Source organism: Electrophorus electricus, chromosome 11 (genome assembly GCF_013358815.1).
Source record: "Electrophorus electricus isolate fEleEle1 chromosome 11, fEleEle1.pri, whole genome shotgun sequence".
In the NCBI taxonomy this organism is placed as follows: domain Eukaryota; kingdom Metazoa; phylum Chordata; class Actinopteri; order Gymnotiformes; family Gymnotidae; genus Electrophorus; species Electrophorus electricus.
Genome location: NC_049545.1, coordinates 10,690,001 through 10,714,597, shown reverse-complemented (window position 1 = coordinate 10,714,597; position 24,597 = coordinate 10,690,001). Strand labels below are relative to the sequence as shown.

Here is a 24,597-nt window from a genome sequence, read left to right as displayed (position 1 = left end):
GTGATAGAGAGCCAGTTAAAGTCTGTGTGTGTAAATGTTTGAGGCTGTGATTCACCCTGGAGAAACAGACCCTACTAGAACACAACTGATAGACAGATTTATTGATATCTGAAGCTGATATTTAGTTTCTCTTATATGGTTATCAGTGTTAAATGGCCTTCAGAAACAGCGGTAACTGAAGCCCAAACTGCGTGACTGATCTTTTAATATCTTTATCGCTATAGATTTAAAAAAAAAAATCCTGTTGGTTGGAATATGGCCTGAAGAGGTCCCCCCTACCCCACCCACCCTTCTATTCTCTGACCTCACATCCTTTTTCCTATTGCAGCTGCTTCCTGTCCCTTCTCCTGGTGGCTGCAGTCGTGTGGAAGATCAAGCAGAGCTGTTGGGCATCACGGCGACGAGAGGTCGGTGCCATAGCAGCAGCTGCTCTGTGTTTTGATGTCACTTAATGCAAACCTTGTAAAATTGTTTGTTTGTTTGTTTTTTAATTTGTAAAGGTTCTTTTCACCTCTCTCCTCCCCTTTAAGTGATGGTTATTCCCACTAAAGCTGTGGTGAAAAAGCTGTCCTGAAGTTGTTAACATGCGGGAAGGCTTGAGAGGGTTGTGAGAGTGATGCAAATGTGTAGCCTGCATCTATCAGGACTCCAGTGCTCTTATTGTTAGGAAAGAAGCCTATTTTGGTGTTTGCACATCCAATTTATTATCACAATGGAATTTAAAAGAAATGATAAAAGTGTCCATTTAAAAGTTAGAAGTATGTCAGTTGAATGTAAAGCCCTCTTCGCTCTCTGGCTGTGTTCTTATCAGGTAAATACTAGTCATTTCCCCTAAATGGCAGTACACACTCATGCAGACTCACATATGCACACACATGCACAGAAGATCTGCCCTCCTTACCCAGGCATGCTGATGGGTATCACGCATGGGACACTAAATTGAGAGATCCAAGATTTTACCACACATACACACACACACTGTATACAGGCAAGAACATAACACAACAAGGCACTGAATGTAACTGGGCTGTACAAGGCATGTACAATGTCTGGAACAATAATGTGGACTGGTTTAATATAATTACATCCCAGCTGACATTTGTCTGAGCGCGTGTGTGTCAGAGAGAAGGAGAGAGGTGTATGGAAAAAGGAAGCAGTCAGAGCACTCTACTGTTAATGATGGAATGCAGAGAGAGGTGAAAAGAATAATTATATGGTTTTTTTGGTGCTGTGCGTTGAAAAGGTTTGAGGTGACAGATTAAACCATTTTCAGTGTATTGGTGGTGGTCCCCCAGGGTGTACAATGCTGCTCGACCCAGAAAAAAACCCTTAAGGATGTAGGTTATCTTTTCCATCCCCATTTATCCCTCAATATGCAAATAAGAGGAACTCTTGGCACAGAAAAACCAAAGCTTGCCTTAATTTTGGTCATTACTCGTGTGCACGTCATCTTAACGCCACTAGGAAATACATATATATACATGCTCAGGTTTGCTTCTAACTGGCTGTGTTTTTACTGACATGCTCAGAATGCCACAATTGGCATGTGGCATAATTCTTTCTGTTTGGTTCCTGCTATTCATACTTTATCTGTCTGTCTATGTATGTCTCGTGCTCTCTCTCTCTCTCTCTCTCTCTCTCTCTCTCTCTCTCTCTCTCTCTCTCTATCGTGCTCTCTCTCTCTCACTCTCTCTCTCATGATTTCTAATACCAGCAGACTCCTGGTAAAGTAGCTTCCCATGGCAATGTATGTTTCTTATGCTCACATGTTCAGTCCATTTATTTATTGATGAGGACATGAATTAAATACACAGATGTAATGTGGCTTGTCAGTTAGGCCCTGTGGGAATATCTGTCTATTTGTGTGTGTTCTGCAGTGGAGCAGTATATCTGCTGTTTGCTTCTAGAGTTCGGCCAACCCTGCAGGCATTTTCCTTTTTACCTTTGCTGAGTGCAGTGGTGTGGCAGTGTTGTGCTCTCTGGCTCCCATACAGTAGACAACCACCATTAAAGAGCTTTAACAAATGCTGTGTGTGTGTGTGTGTGTGTGTGTGTGTGTGTGTAAGAGAGAGAGAGTGAGTGAGGTGAGTGTGCTGCGTGTGTGCGTGTTCGTTGCCAGTGTGCTGTATGTGTGTGCACAGCGTGTATGTGTGTATGGGAGGTGGTGATGCTCCAGCAGTCATTGCTACTGCGAGGGGTGTAGCAGGTCTGGCTCTGTGAGCTTTCTGACCCGCACTGACATGGCCTGCCGCTGTCGTGGTGGTGCAGCAGCCAGTGCTCCCAGTCCCCCCATTCGAGTCACATTACAGTAGCTTCATCCAGGACCTGAACGGTTAGGACAGCGGGAGGGAGACAGAACTGTGGCTCAAGGTGACCTCAGATAGTGTTGATTAGGTCTCATCTGTCCTGCTCACATTTTCACTGGGTCAGCAGCATAGCCTCCTCCATCACCCCTCTAGCTACACCATCCTCACCTCTCGCATCCACCTGTAGGGGACTAAGTACCTGAGTCTTGAGTCCATGTTAAGATGATGCATGCGGAACTGTGCGCGCGCGCGCGCCTGTGTGTGTGTGTGTGTGTGTGTGTGTGTGTGTGTGTGTGTGTGTGTGTAAAGACAGGTTCATCAGTGATGCTCTAGATGCATCTCTGTTTGAGGTCAGGTTTCCTCTGGGAAGTATGCACACTGCATAGCTTTAGGAATGTGGGAAATTTCATTAAGTATTTGAGGGTTTATCATCATTTCATCAAATATGCACAAAATCATTTAATCAGATATGCTCTGTTAACACTTACGGCATACCTGTTACATTTTGAATGTGTGTACATATGTGTTTTTATCCTCTCTCCTCCCTCTGTTTCTCTCACGCTTATTCGCTCTCGCGCGCTCTCTCTCTCTCTCTCTCTCTCTCACACACTCACTCACTCACACCACACACACACTCTTGCTTTCTCTCTCTCTCTCTCACTCACACACACACACTCTTACTCTTGCTTTCTCCCTCTCATACACACACACTCTTACTCTTGCTTTCACTCTCTCACTCACTCTCACACACACACGCTTACTCTTGCTTTCAATCTCTCTCTCACACTCTCTCTCACACACCACACACACACACACGCTTACTCTTGCTTTCACTCTCTCTCTCTGTCTCTTTCTCTCTCTAGCCAACCAGTGTGAAGCAGTGTCGCACGCCCTGAGCTTTGCGCTCCTCCTGCAGCAGAGGCTCTGAGTACACGTGGTGCTGTAACATGAGGCATTGTGTCGACTCCAACGCCTACGTGGCTTCCTTCCCCTTCGGCCAGTGCATGGAGTGGCTCTTAATTCAGTGTCACTATAAGGCAGTGTTATTAATTTCCCTAATCTATATCCTATATCTATGTATGGGACAGGCAGAGAATAATTATGTATCTGGATTAAGCCTCATTACAGGGATTACTTTCCTAGGCTAATCCATACTGGCATCTTGTATTTTACTCTCTGCAGTAACATGTTATTGGCTCATGGCTGGTCACATGGCTTGTCGAGATGTCAGTACAGTTTCTTCTTACTCCATCACATCAAGTAATGGAGCAATTTATCTGTACTACTGGTAAAGGATTAAAGTTGCTTTGCATTCAGGATTTACAACCACATCAATCCCACTGATTATATAAAACAGCAAAATAAATTTGTACATGTATTCAAATATGCTGCATGTCTATACTTAATAAATACACTTCTCCATTGTTCAGTAGGAAAAGCTCACCCTTAGTCAGATATTCGACTACCTGAAGATAACTATCTATTCTTGCTGTTGAAGACTGTATATAGTTAACTCTGAAGACAGATAACTGAAGAGAAAAAAAGTCTAGTCAGGAAACCGCTCTTCCTTTGTGGGGCAGTTGAGGCAACGGTGTTCTCTCAAATGCTCTGTTGCTAAATTGGAGTGTTACAACCCTATCACAGACGCACCTCGTGTACTCGGGAGCCTGGGGCCAAAGGGGCGCAACATAAAGGAAGCCACGGAGGCGCACACTCCACAGGGTTTTAGTCGTCATCTTTATCTTCATACATTACAGAAGGAACATAATAATCACAATATAAACCAAACAGTAGTGTCTCCTCAGGGTGGGTTTACGCCAACATAACAAACTAAAGTAACTAACGCCTACCTGAAAACTAACTTCCCTAAAAATGGCAAAAAGAAATGATACAACACTTCTACCCTCACTCCCCAATACAAAAACAGGAGCAAAGGAAACAAAGCACCCACCCACCCCTACAAAATAAATAAATAAATACACACACACACACACACACACACACACACACATATATATATACACACACACACACACACACATATATATATATATACACACACACACACACATATATATATACACACACACACACACACACACACACACACTGCATCCAGAAAGTATTCACAGCGCTTCACTTTTTTCCACATTTTTTGTTGTTACAGCCATATTCCAAAATGGATTAAATTCATTTTTTCCCTCACAATTCTACCCACAATACCCCATAATGACAAAGTGGGAAAAGTTTGTTTGGAATTGTTGCAAATTTATTAAAAATAAAAATAAATAATCACATGTACAGAAGTATTCACAGCCTTTGCTCAATACTTTGTTGAAGCACTTTTGGCAGCAATTACAGCCTCAAGTCTTTTTGAGTATGATGCTACAAGCTTGGCACACCTATTTTTGGGCAGTTTTTCATTCTTCTTTGCAGAACCTCTCAAGCTCCATCAGGTTGGATGGGGAGCGTCGGGGCACAGCCATTTACAGATCTTTCCAGAGATGTTCAATTGGGTTCAAGTCTGGGCTCTGGCTGGGCCACTCAAGAACATTCACAGAGTTGTCCTGATGCCACTCCTTTTTTATCTTAGCTGTGTGCTTAGGGTTGTTGTCCTGTTGGAAGATGGACCTTTGCCCCAGTGCTCTGGAGCAGGTTTTCTTCAAGGAGGTCTCTGTACATTGCTGCATTCTTCTTTCCCTCGACCCGAGTTCCCTCCCAGTTCCTGCTGCCGAAAAACAACCCCACAGCATGATGCTGCCACCACCATGCTTCACTGTAGGGATGGTATTGGTCAGGTGATGAGCGGTGCCTGGTTTCCTCTGGACTCAGGCCAAAGAGTTCAATCTTTGTTTCATCAGACCAGAGAATTTTGTTTCTCATGGTCTGAGAGTCCTTCAGGTGCCTTTTGGCAAACTCCAAGCAGGCTGTCTTGTGCCTTTTACTGAGTAGTGGCGTCCGTCTGGCCACTCTACCATGCAGGCCTGATTGGTGGAGTGCTGCAGAAATGGTTGTCCTTCTGGAAGGTCCTCCACTCTCCACAGAGCAACGCTGAGGCTCTGTCAGAGTGACCCTTGGCTTCTTGGTCACCTCCCTGACTAAGGCTCTTCTACCCCGATCAGTCAGATTGGCTGGGCGGCCAGCTCTAGGAAGAGTCTTGGTGCTTCCAAACTTCTTCCATTTATGGATGATGGAGGTCACTGTGCTCACTGGGACCTTCAATGCTGCAGAGGTTTTTCTGTACCCTTCCCCCAATCTGTGCCTCGATACAATCCTGTCTCAGAGGTCTACAGACAATTCCTTGGACTTCATGGCTTGGTTTATGCTCTGACATGTACTGTCAACTATGAGACCTTATACAGACAGGTGTGTGCCTTTCCAAATCATGTCCAATCAACTGGATTTACCACAGGTGGACTCCAATCAAGTTGTCGAAACAACTGAAGGATGATAAGTGGATATAGGATGCACCTGAGCTCTATTTTGAGTGTCATGGCAAAGGTTGTGAATACTTATGTACATGTGATTTATTTTTTTTTACAACTCAAGGCCTCATACAAAAAACCTTCAGACAACTTCATAAGACCCTATATACAGAACCTATTGAACTTTACATGAAGTACAAACTCTCAAGGCCCTGTCTAAAGAACCTAGTCAGAGAGTGAGTTATAAACTCATACAGCCCTATTCAAAGAACCTGTGACAGATGGTGTTGATTACAAACTCATACAGTGCTATTTAAAGGAGCTAAAATAGCATTAGACACTAGTTCAAACTCACAAGGCCCATTTCAGAAAGCCTATGGCCAATAGAGATGTACACAGTCATAAAGCCCTACAGAGCTTCGTCTGACGTGACAGCATGGTATCTACTTATCAAGATAACATGGGGTACTAACACATGTGCAGCATAGCTATTTAAAGAGGAGTTAATTGTCCTGTTGGCCAGTCGGGTCGTCCACATTGGAGGGATGAGTCACATCTACATCTCACTTGCTTCCCTCGGAGTGCCCTCTTGTGGGTAACATGGAGGGGGGGAAAAAAAGCACAACACAAATAATAATCTCATAACATCCAGGGTACATATCCGTGCATTCCAGCACACCCTGCTGAGATGTCGGAATAGTCAGAACATTAAAGAGAATCATCTCCGATCAGAGAGTGCAGTTCAGAAGCTCGTGCTCCATTCTGGTTAATACTAGAATAGGGTGCCACTCTTGTTATTAAAGTAATTTTCAAGTTCAGTTTTTGACAGTGAAATAATAGCTGCTGGAGCCTGGTCCATGATTTCAGTTGGCTGTGCTACCTCGCTGAGCCCCAGACAACAAGCACAGAGCAAAAGAGATATTTCATCTTTAAAGCCTTTAATGGAGGAGTTTGACATGTAGAATTATCCAGGATAGAACAATGTCATTTGCCTAATGCTAATTGTTGACAATGTACTTTTACTTTTGTAAGTATACACAACTTGCATGCTTCTACATTTTTAGAAGATAATAGCCAAAAAAAAATAATCCCACTAATTACAGCAGCTTTATAGCAAAATTGCAATGGCCACATCAATTTCTTCGTGCGTCTGTGTGTGCGTGCATGAGTGTGCGGGTGTGTAACATGTTGGAACACAAAATGCAAGCTTGCGATCCATACCAAACTCCCAGAGCAGCTTGTGAATTCCGCCCGCGTGTCTCCCGCCTCCTGGAGTGGCCGGCTGTGGCCTCCCTGCAGAGCTTGTAGATCAGCACTTTCAGATGGGAGGGAGTTGTGCGGCTCCAGTCCACTACTGAAAACGGAACACCACCCTGTACACGTGCGCAGCCTCTCCGCTCATATTCGGCTTTTGTGCTGTGCAGTAGTTGAGATGCTGACTCAATGTTCTCTAAACATGTCGGTGTAGAGGTGGACTGGTTGTATGAACCATTCATTTGAAGGCATTTACATTTTACATGTGTAGCACCTTTCATTAACCCAAAGGCTCTTGCATAATTTTGACATGAGGAATTCTCTCTGGTTTCAAAATCTGTGGATTTTTGGATAGTCAAGGCAAGTTTATTTATAGCACTTTTTTGATCTTCGTTAGTGTCGCGCTTACTGCTTAGTTGATGAGTTTATGACTGCTGGCTCACCCTTTTGCTGGAACTTGCTGTGGCAAAGGACAGAAACACCACCCAGGTCTCAAACCCGGGTCCTACAGGCAGAAACTGTGTGCCCTGACCACTGGACCAAAGAGCCAGAGCACCCTTTTCACCTGTCTGAAGTGACAATCCCTGTCACATTACCCATGCTCCTTCAGGTGACTTTCACCATGCTGCATTCCCCTTCAGGGAGCATACACCTGCACTTCACCCCTTCATCGTCCAGGGTTACACACTGGGCTTTACACCGTCCCTCTGAGGGCAGCGGGGTGGGTCCCATAACCAAGTGCACACTCCCGATGGCCTGTGGAGCACTTTCCCACTTCTGACCCCAAGTTTGGGGAAGGCTTGAGGGCAGCAACCCCACCTGAGTCTGGAACCCAGGTTCTGCGGGCAATAAACATGTGTCCTGACCACCAGACCAAAGCACGCATTTGGACTGGCTTAAGTGACGGTCCTATCTCCCTCTCTCCTTCAGGGGGCGACGGTCTCTGTCACCACACTGTCTTGCTCTGCCTCACTCTTTCTCTCTCTCTCTCTCTCCATCACTCCCACTAGCTCTTGCGCTTTCTCTACATCTCTGGTGCGCTCTCTCCCACTCTCCCACTCCCTCATGCTCTCTCCATTTCTATCTCTCTCCCTCGTGCTTGCTCTCGCTTTCTCTCACTTTTTTTTCCCCACTTTTTCTAAATATTTTAAAGCACATCCATATATGCTCTTTAATGCACTGTGTAGGGACATTCTGTGCGTCTGTCTGTCTGTGTCTGTGTTTATGAGCAAGATAGAGTTGCTCTGCTCCCTACAATTCCATGAGATCTGCTGTGTGTTAGGGTGGAATGAGCAGAAATACATACAAACACATATCAGAAGCAGACAGACGATGTGGAATCCTAATTAAGTGATGTAGCATGAAGAGGGTGCTCTCTCTCTCTCTCTCTCTCTCAACAGTGCTTTGTGAAGGACTGCTACATTATTGCCAAAGTAAATTAACATTAACAAGAAAGAGGAAATGACTTACTGTCTCTTTCTTCTGTCTCTCCATCTATTAAAAGATCCACTAATGTGTGTGAGCGCACTTTCTCTGAAACACCAATATTAATCCCACACTCCATGTCAGTCCTAGTAGACACTTTCACAAGTGTGCGGTTGCAGACCACAGCCCACCCGTTGCCATGCACAAGTTGCCAGCCAGCCTCACACACAAGAGTATTTATACTTGTCCATGTCACTGTTGGGTTGAGAGGGGTCTGCCCCCCCAGCACCCCCCAACCACCGGTGGTCCTCTGGTGGAAAATAACCACTGATGATTAGTAGATGGATAGCTGTTGCACACAGTCCAAGTGTCTGCTGCCACGGTGTACCTACACGATCAGTGTTCCTAATGAACCAGATGATGGGTGTATGGATGCGCATGAATATTACAAACTAGTTTGGCTGTTTATGATTCAGCACTGATGCTTTCTTATCCGGTTTTACTGTGTCCACTTGTTTCTTACACTTTCTCTCTGTGTACAATGCAAAGCATCTGTTTGCACGAGTGTTTATGCACATGTGGTAGGTGTTCATGTATGCGTGTTTGTGTAGTGGGTGTGGGAGCGCGTGTGGATGGGTGTTTTGTGGCAGTTCATGTGTGCGTGTTTGTGTTTGGGCATCGAGTGTGTGTGTGTGTGTGTGTGTGTGTGTGTGTAAGCCTGATGCATTACTTCCGTCGTCTTCTTCCTCAGCAACTCCTGCGAGAGATGCAGCAGATGGCTAGTCGACCGTTCGCTACAATCAACGTTGCCTTGGAGACTGAGGAGGAGCCGCCCGACCTTATTGGTGGAAATGTAAAGGTGAGCATGACCTTCCTGATGATGGTATTATGGCTGAGCCTGGGACTGTGTAATAATGGCAGCATTTTTCACAAGGGTTTGTTATCGTCACATGTGTTTATTAACCAAGTGAGCTGGTAGACTGCACAGCCTGTTTTGCACTCTCCAGAAGTGGCCCGTGTGAGTTTCCCATGAGCCCTGTGTTCTAGCCCCGCCCACTGTCTACACCAAGACCCAGAAATCGCCCTGCACATGTGTAAACAAGGTGTGTCTGGATACAGCCCCAGAGGGCCAGTCTGCCTCCCTCTGGCTGTGTTCAAACATGGTAAAAGAATGATGAGTAGAATCAGATGGGTTTGAGCAGGGATGTCACCAAACTACCTGCAGTTTTTGTTGGGGTTTTTGTTTGTTCGCTTGTTTTGCTTTATTTATTTGTATATTTTGTGGGCTGTGAGTGTGTTTTGTTTTCCTTAGGAAAGGTAGGTAGGTCTTTTTATGTTGTTCTTTTTGCCCTGGTTTCATTGGAACACCTACGTTTTCTCGGAGGATAGCGGAGAAAACCCTGAAGCAGATTCAATTTAGATCTCCCTCTCTTCTGTGTTATTCAGTGTTCTCCCTCGCGTCTCTCCCATCCCTCTCTCTCCCACGTTTTCCCTCGCCGTGACTTCAACACACACTCGTGTTGTCTCCCACTTTCAAGATTTCCACGAACTACAAATAATAGCCCATAATCTCATGGGCACATAGTGACACGTGCAGTGGAACAAACGGTAGAGGCAAAGCAAACGAATGACACAGGTAGCCCGTCCCCTGAGCGGGGGGCCGAGCTCTCTCCTCCCTGCAGGGCACGGAGATTCCGCAGGCTTGACTCTGTGGGCTCATCCTGAGAATCACGAGGTTCTCATCGCCATCATCCCAGCGCAGCGAGCAGCCAGGGAGGCCAGACTGGGAAGACTCATCGTCTTATGCCACAGATAGCCCTGGGGGTCAGGGCTCGCTGACCCAATCCTGGCCAGCCTATTTTGTTCTTGGGCAACATCACTGCTGCGTGAGCGTCTCTAACCCTGCTGTTCCGTAAGCCACGGCTGATGCAGCAAGCTGTTGGGGGTGGGTGGTGTCATTTAAATGTTTTCCTTTTGCCATGTGATGGGATGTTCTGTGGAGGGGGTTGTGTCCTGCCAAACGAACACCGACACAGCTTGAAAAACAATTTGATGGAAAACATCGCAATTGCAGCACAGATATGGCTCTGAGGAACCGAATGTGACACTTGTAGAGAAACGCATTTTAAAAGTGCAGCGTGAACAAGCAAGGCAAAAACAAGAATTGAGAATAGAATGCAGAAGAGCACATGCAACAAAACGTGTCGATAGAGGCTTAAAACGCGTCTTTTTTCATCATGCTTTTCCTGAGGGGTCTGAAGACTTGGTGTGAAATTTACCAACTCAATATCTTCTACCTTCCTCTTTGTAGGTGTTGTCCCCTCCCCCCAGTTTATAAGCGCTAATTAAAGAGAACTTGTGTGTTGCTCAGTCTGGTTGCTTCAGATAATCCCAAATAACAATACACACTCGCACATGCCCACAAACACACGCATTCTCACACAAAGTTCTATTCCTAAACACAGCTCTTCTCTGAGGTGTTTCGTCTTTTACTTTCACCCTCAGAATTTGAGGAGTGTGTGTGTACGTACACATGCGTGTGTTTGTGTGTTTGTGTATGGGGGAGGGCTAAGGAGATGAATGGGGTTTTTCCTTTTGGATTTACAGAGCAAGCGAGAGCAAATAAAAACTACAATGGGATAAGAGGTGGATTAAAAAGTGGTAGGGAAAAAGAGGGAAGAGTGTGTGCATGGGTGCCTGCTCGTATATGAATGTACTCCCGTGTGTGTGTGTGTGTGTGTGTGTGCGTGCATGCATGCAGGCATGCCTGCTCGTATATGAATGTACTCCCACGTGTGTGCGTGCGTATTGAATATACTCTGGGTGGTGTTGCGTCTTTTTATTTTCATACCCTGAATTTGACGAGTTTGTGTGTGTGTTTGTATGTGGGAGGGCTAAGTAGATAAATTAGGTTTTTCCTTTTGCATTTATAGAGCAAGTGAGAGGAAGTGAGTAGTAGAGAAAAGGAGGTGTGTGTGTGTGTGTGTGTGTGTGTGTGTGTGTGTGTGTGTGTTAAGTGAGCATGTGCTGGCGAGTACGCTTTGGGAACTAAGGGCAGAATAAATGATTAAAAGGGGTCAGTGCTGGGATGTGTTTACTGAGAATGATAGTGAAGTTGTGCCAGAATTTGGCTTCCAAGAGAGGAGAGGATTTGCTTTTAGCCCTGACCAAGGATTTAATACACACACACCCAGTGACTAGAGAGGTTACAGTAATTACACTTATATTGACCCATTTCACTGAGTGTGCGAATGTGAGTGCATGTGTATGCGGGCGTGTGAGAAAGAAAGCCTTGTCAGTGTGTGTGGTGAAACTTAAAAAATGATTTTACTTATTGCTAATAATTTTACACAGTAAAGTGTGAGGCTGCCTCTTGTTTATGCAGCCGCATGCTTCTTAGCATTTTGTGAATGTTTAGTGGGCAACAGCAGCCCAGACAGACAGGCGGACCATCAAGCTCTAGTCCCGCACGTAGGCCAGCCAAAAGTTGGGCTTTGATGGGCCAGAGGTAGAACGGTTGTCTATAAACTGCATAAGCGTGATATCTTTCGAATCCAGCAGCACGCCATCGACCCCGAGGACCTTTCTCCTTCCTCGCTGCTGTGGACGCTGCTCCTGTCCTCACAGGAGTGAAGCTAACCAATATGAGTGGATGAGAGCTGTGTAAATGAGTGGTAAAATAACTGCTGCAATTATGTATGATATAGCCCAAGTTATGGGTGCTGTCAGCGCTGTGAAGAAAGTAGGGTGCAGACCACTGCAGACTGTCGACCCCAGATAAAGTTTTACAGTGTCATAAGCACTTTACTGTGGAAGCTCCCCCATAGCTGTTCGTTCACACTTGAGAGACTCATTCTGTAACTACAGCTGATGTAATGGTAGGGCAGAGCCTGCCAAACCTGCCTCAGCAAAATTAGATTTAAATATTTCTGTGTATTTGTGTGTGTGTGTGTGTGTATGTACATATACACGTGTGTACCTGTGTGCACGCAGGCAGTGCCGAAGCCCATAGCGTTGGAACCATGCTTTGGAAATAAGGCGGCAGTACTTTCTATCTTCATCAGATTACCCAGAGGTCCTGGCGGCATCCCAACCCCAGGACAGTCAGGTAGTGCATCCGCTCCTCAGATCTATAGCTTGCTTGACCACAAGCAAGCAGCCATTGTAAGATCTCTCTCTCTCTCTCTCTCTCTCTCTCCCCAGGGCTGGCCGTGGCGAGCGCTCTGGTGGACGTGTCCCAGCAGATGTGCGTGGGCTACAAGGACAAATCGGGAGGTTTGCGCAGTCGCAAGCAGCAGCCGCTGTCGCAGCCAGCCACGTGCATCTGACCTTCCCGCTCTGACCCCCTTACCCCTGAACCCTGACCTCCGCCTCGACTGAGCCACGGACACGCGTAGACCTGCGCGGCAGGAGGTCATGCTCGCCGGAGGAGGAGAACGGCCGTGGCCTGGTGTTCTATCAGAACTCTGACTGGAGAAACTAAGACTCCCCCAGCCAATGGAATGTACCCAAGCAGAGGAGAGGAATGAAAACGATGGGGCGAGGGACAGGCATGGAGAGAGCGAGGTGGTGCTCTATCGCGCCCTACTGACTGAGTGCAGATAAGACTCTTCTCCCGCATCCGCTATATGATATTTAACTTATTACTGTCGTTCCTGTTTTAGTCCCGTTTTATGCTCAGGAGGAGGTATCCCTGCACTGCTGCAACATGGTCTCCGTGGCAACCCACAGCCAGACCGCTCATACCTATTACGCATACCCATGCATATCTGCCCTCAAACAAATTAGCACTTACCTATTCCCCTCACCCACACAGAAATGGGTGGTCATCCAAGACTTTAGTGTGAGGCATTGTATGCATCTGTGTCCCTTAAATCATGGCTCTGAATGGAGTAGGATCTGTGGGTGATGCTGGATCAGTCATTTTTGAAACTGTATGGGTATATGTGCATATATTATGTGTGTGCATTTCCATGTGGGGAAGTGAATTGTCTAATGGGTTATTGTGACAGCATCAGACTCTCTCTCTCTGAAAAGCCGCCAGTTGATTTGCACTTCGCTCCTTTCATACATCTCTCACATGGATCAGCACCATTAACTGCTTATGTTCTCATCAGGAGCGTTGTACCAGTTTTAGACTTGCACAAGTTTGTCATCTTCCTCTCCCTCTTTTCCTCTGACTCGCACACAATCGGTCTCTTCTGAGATCTCAGCCCATTTCTCAGACTCGTTTTGGTTGGTGACATGAGCAGACGTGGAGGGAGGCGAAAGCACTGAGGTAAAGGCCTGGTAGATGAATGTGAGCAGGAGCCTTTGTGTTTAGAACTAAAATTCTGCAGGGCTGGGTTTGGACCGCCGTGCCCTAGCCGCTTTCAGTCGCAGCTCACTCCTCATTAAGCTTCAGACTCCAGGGGAACATTCCTCTGGGCCTGCATGGACTAACAGCACAGTTTAAAGCTGTCCTGCATGGAGAGGTGTTGATGCTCATATTACTGTACTCTTCATTTCTCCAGTAGACATACAGGCAAAACTGTTTTTTTCCCACCAAATTATTTGCAATATCATGAATCAAGCTGCCAGATCTGTTTGCCAAATCTCTTTCTTCCTGCTAGTTCCTGTATGTTTGAAAGCAAAACACAACTCCATGTACTTCATTATTGTATAGTCTGTGTATAAACAGTTTTGGATAGTGTTCAGAGCTCACACAGTGGAACTCAGTCTGGGCTTTTTGTGGCTGCCATTCCTGCATGTCCATTGTGCTGAAAGCTGTAGGAGCCATGATTGAGGTGACGCAGGCCCATCCCAAACAACACAGTGCATTCCATCAGAGCACTTACAACCAAACAAGACCTACTACATAGGAAATAAAGCATGACTGTTGGGAAAATTCCATTCAGATTTATGGATGATCAAATGTGAAGATGCATTAAAATGGTTCAGTAGTCCGAGTGGACTTGGCCGCTTCTTTAAACAGCTACTTGTTAAAAAGCTCCAGATGATGAGCTCCATACTCACACGCACAGGGTGGAGCACCGTCATGAAAGGAGCTGGTCTCTTCATGGAAGCCAATTACCAGAAGGCTCATTGTATTTCGAGTCTCAAACAGAACTCCTCCACCCCCTGAGAACCCACCATCACACACACCCAGTGTTGCTGTCCATTCTCTGTACAGTGATCACTGTAGATACTGAAATCCGTAATTTGTTAATATGTATGATGTAGCAACAGACGTTTTTGTACATAATGATGGACAGTAATGTGAATGCCCATTCTGTTGAGTGACTTGCTTGGCAGGTGAAGTGTCCAGAGCTTTTACAGTGGGAGATCACTGCAGCTTTTTTTTTTTTTTTGTATGTAAAATGGCAGATATCACCATGAACAAATCTTAAATTAAGCACAAATGAGATGTGTTAAAAAAAAAAAAAATCTCGAGAATTATAACTGAAGTAATTTTACATGTACATAATGACATAGAGCATTTTGTCTATAATTAAATGTTGAGTAAACATCCTGTCTACCTTTGACTCAGTTTAAGAGGTATATAAGTGATATTAAGTTTATCCATTCTAATTTAGTTGACTTTTAGATATGTTCACATCCATGATTTAGCTCCCACTAGTGGCAGATTGTGAGAAGACTAATTCTTTTCATAACCAGGATAGTTTGGATCGTTCCTTAAATTAGTGGTTCTCAACATTTTTATTTTATGGGGGAAAATGTTCAAAAAAGCTGTTTCCATTTATTATTATTGTTGTTGTTGTTGTTGTTGTTGTTGTTGTTGTTGTTTTAGCCAAAGCACGTTGTGTTTTGCTTGCTGGCGCTAGTTAGCGCCATCCTCCGGGTGCGTTCGGCCTCCTGCTGTCCCGGTAGTGGCGGAGATGTGGCGCTGGGTATCGCTTGTCTCTGAGGAAGAACATGCTCGTCGCACCTTTCATGGTTGGTTGTTGTATGACTGGATAAAACAGGATGCAATTGGAGAAAATATAAATCACAACAAAAAAATAGAGAAAAATGAAATAAAATTTGTAGTCACTTTGCTAGAACGATAAGAGAACTCGAGTGGCTTATTAATGTTGCTGGAGTGTAATGTTTAAGTGTCTTCTTAATTTGTTGGGTCTCATACCACCAGCTCTCATTTCAGACACAAATTAGACAATTCTCACTCTCCTCATCTCCCATCATATTTAATATGAACCTAAGAGTAAGACATTTTTAATTTTTCTTGACTAGGTTTTTTTGTTGATTACCTGTCTGTTTCTATTTCGTGGTCAAATCTCTTCCCATTCTGTGAACCTACAGATTCTGAACATGAAAGCACCGGTTGTTCCGCCGTGAAAAATATTCCAACATCAAAACCGTTACGCAGTACTTCCCCCCGGGTGAGCCGCATACACTGCGAAACGCTGTGGGGGAAAAAGAGACAATTCGGCAAATCTTACACTTCCCACAAGTGATCAGTTAAGGTTGCTCTGTTTTGTAACTAATGTTTCCTTTAATTAGTTTTACATCGAAAGTTCGAGTCTAATTAAGCTGAAATACCCAAACATACCCAAATCTCCACCCCTTGCTTTTTAAATGCTTCCCCTTTTTAAAAAGTGATCACACACAAATTTGCTGATGTTGTTTTGGATACAGCATGATTTACTATATCTTGGGTGGCCCAAATCCTTTTTATTTGCCACCATGCTACATTAACCGACAAGAAGCTGGTTGTTTCACAGCAACGATCCCTTTAAATATAGTTATTCTCTAACAAACGTTTTATAGAAACTACACCTAATGCTTTGTTAACTCCTCAAACCAGTGATGGAAAAAATTGATCTGGTCTGCTCTTGAACATTTAAGGTGGTGCAAAGATGGAAATTGGACCCCACAGTACACCATCCAGTATCATCAATACCACTCAAGGGACACCTCAAAAAAGGGACGTGTCTCACCTTATTCTTCTGTGAGATTTGCAAATGTTTCCAACTGACTGAATATGATACAACCAGAATTCTGCCGCTTCACACATTCACTCTGCTGTATTTATACGGTTGACATGCTATCACTATATGGCTTCAGTGCCTGCAGATTGAGAGGTTGTTGTAATAACTCTCAGTTCACTTCCATTGTATGATGACAAATTATCCACGACCTTTGCGGAAACGTCATGTCTTCCCATCATTCCAAAGTCCTGAAAGAACTGAAGCACGTTATGTGCGTCTCATTAGCGGTTTGTTGGGCTGACTGCCACTAGCCGAGATGTGCCTTCTCTGTGGAAGAGTCAGCTGCAATTAGATTCGGCACAGTGGAAGTGTGATGGGGAGAGGAAGCTGTCTGACGAAATCAAGTCTCTTCCTTCGCTACAGCACTGCACACAAGTATCTAGCGCCATTTAAATCTGTGCTTGGCGAAGAGATGTGCTTGTTTAATAAGGGTGAAACGCGGCCGTTGTTGACAGAGATCAATGTTCTCTAAGGAACTAACTATTTCAAGTCGGAAAGGAGATTGGGGAGGGGGTGTTGGCAAGATTGTGCCGTCAAGGCATGAAGGCTTAGAATGTGGTTGTGTGAGCATCTAATCAGTCATTACAAGATCAGACCTGAACACATGCTCTGATGGCCACAAAAACAAACTAAAACGAAGTAAAAATATATAATTGTGTGGTTACGATGAAAAGGAGGTTTAGATTTGTGGTCAGTGCTTCAAAATGGAGAAGGGCAGGAATGTGTGGGGCTGTCTGTAGTCAGAGCTGAAGAGCAGCGTGGTGCTTTGCTGACTCACAGCCTACATATAGACTAATCATAGCTATGGACTGGCAGCACGGCAACAATCGGACCCGGAATAAAGTGTGGGGGAAATCTGTTTTGTTCTCTTTAAACAAAAGTTTCAGTACTCTTAAAAAAAAACTTTGGAATTATGAATACACACTTAGTATGTCCTCATATGGCAGCTTTATTTTTTTCAGGAAATTACATGTTTTAAACCCACAAAATCTACCAATTTCTCAACACCCTGGTCTTTTTTTTTTGGGGGGGGGGGGGGGGGTCAAAAGAAGCTTATTGGTCTATAGACTCTGGGGGTAGAGCAGAGTAGCTCTCACTGGGTGCACTCCATTTAGATTTGCCCAAGGGCAGGGAAAACTATTTAAACAGAGTGTCAGGAGCACTTGTACCAGCTCTTATGTAAATTGCTGTGTAGACTGCCTACAATAAAGACAGCCATAGAGCCATAGGAGTTGCCACAAGGCCGAACATAAAACTTGATGTTTAAACCCATCCTTTTGGGGTTATGTGCAATTATAATGATAATGACAAAATCCAAGCTTGAAAAAATGTGGACAAAATTAAACAGCTTTCCATTTAGCATCCTCCGACATCTGTCATGCTTTGGCTGCATGGCGTTTGTTTTCCTCTGATGTGATTTCACTGTCTCAGCCAGGACTGTCAGCAAAAGAAGCATACATCCTTAGAAACAGAGCAGGAACCACACTCAGATGGCACAAAATTGGTATGTCCCAGGCAGTTACTGGAGGGCATCCTCTGATATGGCCCAGGAGCAGTACTGAGTGCTCATGGGAGAAGTGGTACTAAAATGGACTGTGTTTCTATTTGTGCTCTTTATGATTGGCTGAGATAGTAATAACATGGCCAACTGTGTGAATAAGGAATATGGCTTCTGGATATTCAATACAAAGATTTCACTTTGAGTTGTACTTAGGTTTCTGTTGACAGGCCCAGTGTTGTTATTCAGAGTTTTATATCCATAGGTGTTGCTGTCAGGAGTCCATACAGCCAATGAAAGAGGTTTAGGTGCTCCCATTATGCTATTGTGCCTAACCATGAGTGAATGGTAGTAGAAGTTCCTGTCTGCATTCAGTAAATGGCAGCCACCGGGGACTTTTCATTTCTTTAAACACAAATACACTGGGCTATACTCCTGTGTCTGCTGTTTTCCCACTGGCCGCAGTATAATACATCACTTTAAATTGTTCTTCTTTTCCATGTGTGGATTATGTACAATGTTTCAAAAATGATCTTTCTACTTGTACTGCATTCAGAAGATTTGAACCTTCAAATGCATTGTGCTTCTGTATGTCTGGGTACGTAAAGCAAAGGAGTGTAATGAGCAGACTTCACTGCAGAGGAAAACTGACTGTATAGAGAGTACTACACATATGATACATGAACATTTCATCCACAGTACAAAAATAAAGAACATTATCTTATTTAAACATCTCTGAACCTGTCAGCAGCTGGAGCCTTCTCATTAAGAGTCCGCATCACCACAGCTGCTGGATCCTTCCTGCTCTCCACCGACACAAGCTGGGCTGCTCTTCCTTCCTTGTGCACATTTACAGAACCGAACTCTTCAGTCAATACGCATGTAACAAAATCATTATATCAGCTCATTACGTTTGATAAAATAGGCATTAAAATAAGGATGATAAAAAAAAAAGATATGAGAGTCATAGCAATATTTCAGTCTCTGCACTTGAAAGGATGTTTTTTTAAACAGAGAAACCTTTATAGAAAGAGTTTTACACATGGATACACACAGGGACACACTCTACTTCGGTTCAGTCTCGAGCCACTGGTCCACTGTGTCAGTAATAAAACTCTGGTCATAAAATAAATCATTACTTCACACTGAGGTCTGGAAACTGGGGCTGCACTCTTTTCAAAAAGGTTGGAACTCTCTCGTTCTCTCATATCCATATTCCTCCACTCTCTCTCCAGGGGGTGGGGCTGGGGGGGGGAGGTTGTAATGATGAAATCCATAAAGGAGAAGATGTATCAATAGCGACACACACACACACACACACACACACAGTCCTGCCTTCACGCTGCTGAGCTACGATTGGCCATCTTGATTCTAGAAGTGAAAAGGCAGCAGCAGGAGGGGGAGGAGCCAGACTGACAGGGCTGGGTCGATGCGCCTGGCGCTGCTGTCATACAGATCAGGTGATGGGAGGGTGGAGTCACCCCACAGTCTGTCTCTCTCATTCATCTGTGAGGGAGATGAAGAGAGAGTGTGATAAGGAGAGAGGGAGGGAGCTTCGCTACATCATATGTCAAAGTTTGCTCATATCATTTTTTGTTTTCTCTGACATTCTGTCTGCCTTGTCTCGTTTACTTCAATTCCTTTTTTCATTTATCTGCCTGCTCTTTTACCTTACGCTCTTGTGTTTTGTGTCAGCCAACTAACTTGCACATCATGAAACAAGCTGCGTGCACCTCAGTTACACACTCCCACACAGACGTAAAGATTTCCGTGTGCTTTACCTGTGTGGGCATCTGAGGATGAAGGACGTTCTGTTGGGTGTCCCCACTGATACCGATGGTGACAGCAGTTGCAGTACTGGTCCCTAGATGCTGGTTGGGGGTGATGGTATTTGGGCTGGATGCGCCTGGCTGCTGAGCCGCTGATCTGGGGTCAGAGTCATTGCCGAAGGCCAGGATAGCATTCTCTGTTTTGAAGAAGACAAAGAGAGAACAGACACACTCAAATCACTGCCCTGGATCTCTTTCAGATGATTGCACTCGCATGTCATGGTTCAGCTAGCTCTCTCTTGCAGCCAGTCTCTCTCTGATCATCACACTCAGGATTCAGCCAAGACACTGTATTGCAGCAAAAGTGCTCAGCAGATTCAGAGCACAGTCCTTGGACAACAAATCAATAGCCAGTAGGAATGCTGTGACAGTAATAGAGGCCTCACTTCCAAAGGATGTGCTGCTTGGGTATGAGCTCACATGCCTTCAAATATTTAGTGGCTTGGTATCTGTACTGCATGTAACAGGTAGCATGTGATCTGTTGTGGGAATGTCCAACCTGGCTTGGGGAATTCCCTGTGTGTTCTGTTGCCATCTGCAGCAATTTTTTCAATTGCTAACACAAATTCTGATACCTTGGACACAATTCGATAAGCATTTTATTCAGTTACCAAAAGGAAAAACTATTTTGTCAAAGCTTTTGATATTATTTACCTGATAAAAACACATTGATAATCTTCCTCGTTTTGCATAAACATAAAACAAGTTTCATTACAAAGCAAAATGTTGTTGCACTGCCATTCAAAATCCAAAAACTCCAGTCACTGTTGAGAAAAGCAAACACCACATGTTGTTTAAGCAAGATGCACATTTAACAAATAGGTCTAAAAGGGTAAAATTGTAATGTGATTTAAATCCGTACAGATGGGGACCAAAATAAAGGAAAACCTGGATTAATGAGAGGAGAGTCAAGTTCAGAAACAAGTGCAGAAATAAATGAGTGGAGAATGAAGTACACATGCTTCCACACAGATGTACTTTACTGTAGCTCATATTGTGGTATGTTTTTATAAATGCTAAGCAGGCCCAGATCACTTTGATTTTGTAATTCGTTGACAGTTGTGGTCAAAAGCAGACATTAAATGGTCATGATACTTGTGCATTAGTGCCAGTGTGTAAGGAGAAGGGAACCAAGAGAATGTCACAGGCCTAAACAATAAACCGTTTGAGAGATCACCTTTATCCTATGACAAAACGTTTCTATCTTGATGGGAGTTGTCTCTTCAAGGCTGACAATGCCCGCATCTTATAATTCAGGTCACTGAATGAAAATCTGAAAATATAAGTCATAAGCTCTATATGATCAAATGTAAATCACATGTTGTGTCTTTCACAGTCATATATGAAAATATAAGTATTATGCTCTATATGATCATATGTTGTCCTTCATAGTTACCAGATCACCACAGCTTGAACACTTAGACATTTTGCAACAGCATGTTACACAGTGCTCTCCTCTACCACATTGAGAACATCAGTGTGGAGACCTAACACTTTATGCCGCAGCTACGCTCCTTGGTGTCATTTGGGGAAATAGAAAGCAACAATCAAGCATCCAAGTATTCAAGTATTAAGCATTACAGAATGTCTAACAACACTCTTGAGAGGCTTTAATTGAACAAGAGCACAGAGAGCAAGAGACGCCAGAGCATCCTGCCTACTTTATCATTGTCAAGTTTGAATGCAATATTCAGGTCCATAAAGACCTTGATGACAATCCTGAGTTCTCAAATGTGTTCCTTACACTTGTTATTGTGAAGTGGTCTTATTGACCAGGGAAGATATCACATGTGATGGATATGAACACCTTTGGTCTGCCAAAACCCAGAGGTAGAAAACTGTGGCAGAATAAATCTATATTTTATTTCTTTCTAAAGATTTATTTTTTTCTGTAGAACATTTGTTTGATTTATACTGTTGTTCAAAAAACTCATATGCATCCCCATAAATAACAATTTGGTTTACAAATTGGATTGGGTTTTTGTACTGAATTGATCCTCTTGCACTCATTTTTACATAGATATCCCCCACATACAGATTTATTCTAATTTTCCAATGTGCAGTTTAAATTTGAGAAAGGTTAACTTGCTTTTTAGTCAACAGTTTCCTTTAGAGTCAATAGTTTTGTTTTGCCAGAAGAGATACATTTTGGTGAACTGATTTTGAGTTTTTGGATTTGTGCTTAACATTTTTAAAAAAGTGAACAATGATTTCAAAGATATGCTTTTGGCAATTGTAAGAAACCATTGACTCAATTATTGTCAAAGGTTATTGGTTTCAAAATGCCCCATGAAAGGTGCATGCACCTATATTCCATAATACATGACTCTTAACTGTGAATACAGATTCAAGGAGTATAGCCAACTTTCCTCAGACACCTGGCAGTAGAATAAATTAAGGGCTGTCTTCACATTCCTGTCACACTTCCCAAGTTGAATGACAACAAATTGTCAGTTAGCTCATTTTGTCCAGCTAGAGAACATCCAGAGAGTGCTGCCTAAATTGTGCCAAACTAACTTCATTAACTACCAAACTGTGGGCTTTGCGTAGACGTCTCCTTTTAGGCCTGGCACGGCGGAACAGCAATGGCACGCTAACGTAAGCTGCTCACCAAGGGAACATTTCCTCCGCTAATAGATGCACCCTCTCCCACGCTGTCAGTGACAGCTTGGCAAGACAACCTCCTCCAACAGTGGCAGATGCAAAAGTTCCACCACAGACCGAGCCCCTGACAGCCCGTGACTAAAGCCACCCTGTCTTCAGGTTGTTAACATAATGTATACCACAGGGGCCTCAGTGTTAGCAGGAATTCACTCCAGCCCTCCATTTTTATGTTCTCTCTCTGTTTCTCTCCCTCCATCTTTATACTCGTTCCTTGTGTCTCTGTGCTAATGATTTGAAGATGTATGCGAGTGGGTCTCCATATTTAATAATAGCAGCAGAGAGGCCCCCTATTACATCAATACTGAAGCATTTTTCACTATTTAATAAAATAAATGAATAGAAATCTATTCATGTACATATGAATATTAGTATGAGGTCTTCCTATCTGAAGGGTGAGTATGACCTGAGTAACTATGATTTGAGTTGGCCATATGCATAATCTACATACATTAGCTGTGGTTTGTCTACATGCAGATGAAAGTCACTGCAATTAACACATAAATAAAAAATGCTTCATTTGTAACATTTTATCCAATGTAATGTCTGAAGCGTAATTAAGAGTGGCTGATACACTATAGCTTTTCTTGCCCACACCTGTTGTTTTTGTTACAAATACCTGCTTCTAATTGGGAGTGTGAAGCTGTCATTACTGAATTCTATAAATCACTGTGTTCCTTTGCAGGAGGCATGAAGTGGTGTTTACTGGAAGTGTGAGGAATGTGAGTCAGTGCTGACAGAGAGAATTCGTTCCTGAATGCGTCTAACCGCTCTGAGCTCATGCTAATTGAAGTTGCTCTCTCATAGCAGCGCTTCATTATGATGAGGACACTAATCAATAAGGAAATGTGCTGCTGTATGTAAAAGGTGCAGCAAGCCTGACGCCGCACATGGCCAAGAGGAGCGGAAGGCTGTAGACTGGGTGGGGTGGACTGGGGGTGACAGGGATAATCATCATGTGTAGATATAATTATTGAAGTATAAATAATTTTCACTTGCTGTCTTCCACACACACACACTTTTTTCCACATGATCAGAGAACTGAAATGATTATTTATATATATATATATATATATATATATATATATATATATATATATATATATATATATATATATATATATATATATGGCAGTCTATGGTAAAGCAGAATGGTAATAGCCAGGTGGTTAGTTTTAGATTATTTTAACAGCCAACATTACTGTATTCCTAAATCATCTGAATCCCACTGAACCCACTGAATCATCTGAATGATCCCTTAACATATGCGAATACTCATTACTCAGTGAAACTTAAATCCAGTACAAAGAATGAATGTGTCAGCAGTTAAGCTGTTGATGTTTTTGGCCTATTAACACATCACATGCTGTATATACAAACAGTCTAGAAAGTTTGGAAACCTAACAATGGGAAGGTGAGTTCACAGTGTGTGTTAGTAGAGCTCTAGGAGAAACTGGCTAATGTCCAGTTTCATTGATCCCTCTCTGAAAAAAACAAAAAACAAATCCAAAATACTTTCAGCCAATTCATGTGCTGATCTTTGCCTTTCTTCTCTCTGCTACAATTTGCCTCTCTTTACTCCATTAGTTTTACTGCAGGAAGTCAAATTATGCTCAATTACTGAGACACCATAGTCAACACTTAGACCGGAACAAGACACACACTCCCACAAACACTCAGCCCAGCTTTCCTGCAGGGACATTTGAGTGTCCAAGGCACAAGGGAGACAGAGAGAAGGTGGGAGAGCTAAGGTATGCACCAGGAACAATTAAAAGACAAGAGCAGAGATTTCATGGCAGATATGCTGCCTTGCTTCAGAGGAGACACCCTCTACCTCCCTGAGCTCTTCTCAGACAGCATCCTCTGCTGAGTACTTCAAAGCACTAAAGAGAACAGCCTCTCAGTTATCACAACTGCTAGCAGCCAGACAACACTGTGTCTGGCCGTATCTCTACAGAGGTAGAGGATTGGGTAATCCTAGTTTACTTGGATGAGCTGATTCGAAAGTGTGAGGTAGGTTTTGCTCAGAATTGTACAAAAATGATGAGAACAAGAGTTGAACGTTCTTCAACACTCTTAATTGTGGATGATCTCACAGACATGATGGCAGACTTGATTTTCTGATTGTACGGACAAACGAGCACTTTGCTCATTCAAGAGAATCTTTTCTCATTCATTATGCAGCACTTTTGTGGTTATACTGATCATTTT

General features: G+C 43.6%; 2 protein-coding genes across 3 annotated transcripts in view; one reads left to right on the top strand and one right to left on the bottom strand.

The window, feature by feature from the left end:
- Positions 1 to 15,461, top strand: part of atrn (attractin) — a 52,875-nt gene extending 37,414 nt beyond the window's left edge. Inside the window, exons 26-29 of one of the 2 annotated variants that reach the window (XM_035531622.1) lie at positions 329 to 407; positions 9,162 to 9,269; positions 12,404 to 12,518; positions 12,614 to 15,461. In XM_035531622.1, coding sequence (XP_035387515.1) covers positions 329 to 407; positions 9,162 to 9,269; positions 12,404 to 12,518; positions 12,614 to 12,738 — 427 coding nt within the window. In that variant the 3' untranslated portion in view covers positions 12,739 to 15,461. Of the gene's footprint in view, positions 1 to 328; positions 408 to 3,169; positions 3,691 to 9,161; positions 9,270 to 12,403; positions 12,519 to 12,613 lie in introns of those variants that run through there. The other variant, XM_035531623.1, reaches the window with a different exon arrangement.
- A 3,752-nt stretch (positions 15,462 to 19,213) lies between these two features.
- Positions 19,214 to 24,597, bottom strand: part of gfra4a (GDNF family receptor alpha 4a) — a 62,362-nt gene continuing 56,978 nt past the window's right edge. Inside the window, exons 7-8 of the mRNA XM_027013093.2 lie at positions 19,678 to 19,862; positions 19,214 to 19,402 (exon numbers count right to left, since the gene is read on the bottom strand). Coding sequence (XP_026868894.2) covers positions 19,268 to 19,402; positions 19,678 to 19,862 — 320 coding nt within the window. The 3' untranslated portion in view covers positions 19,214 to 19,267. The remainder of the gene's footprint in view (positions 19,403 to 19,677; positions 19,863 to 24,597) is intronic.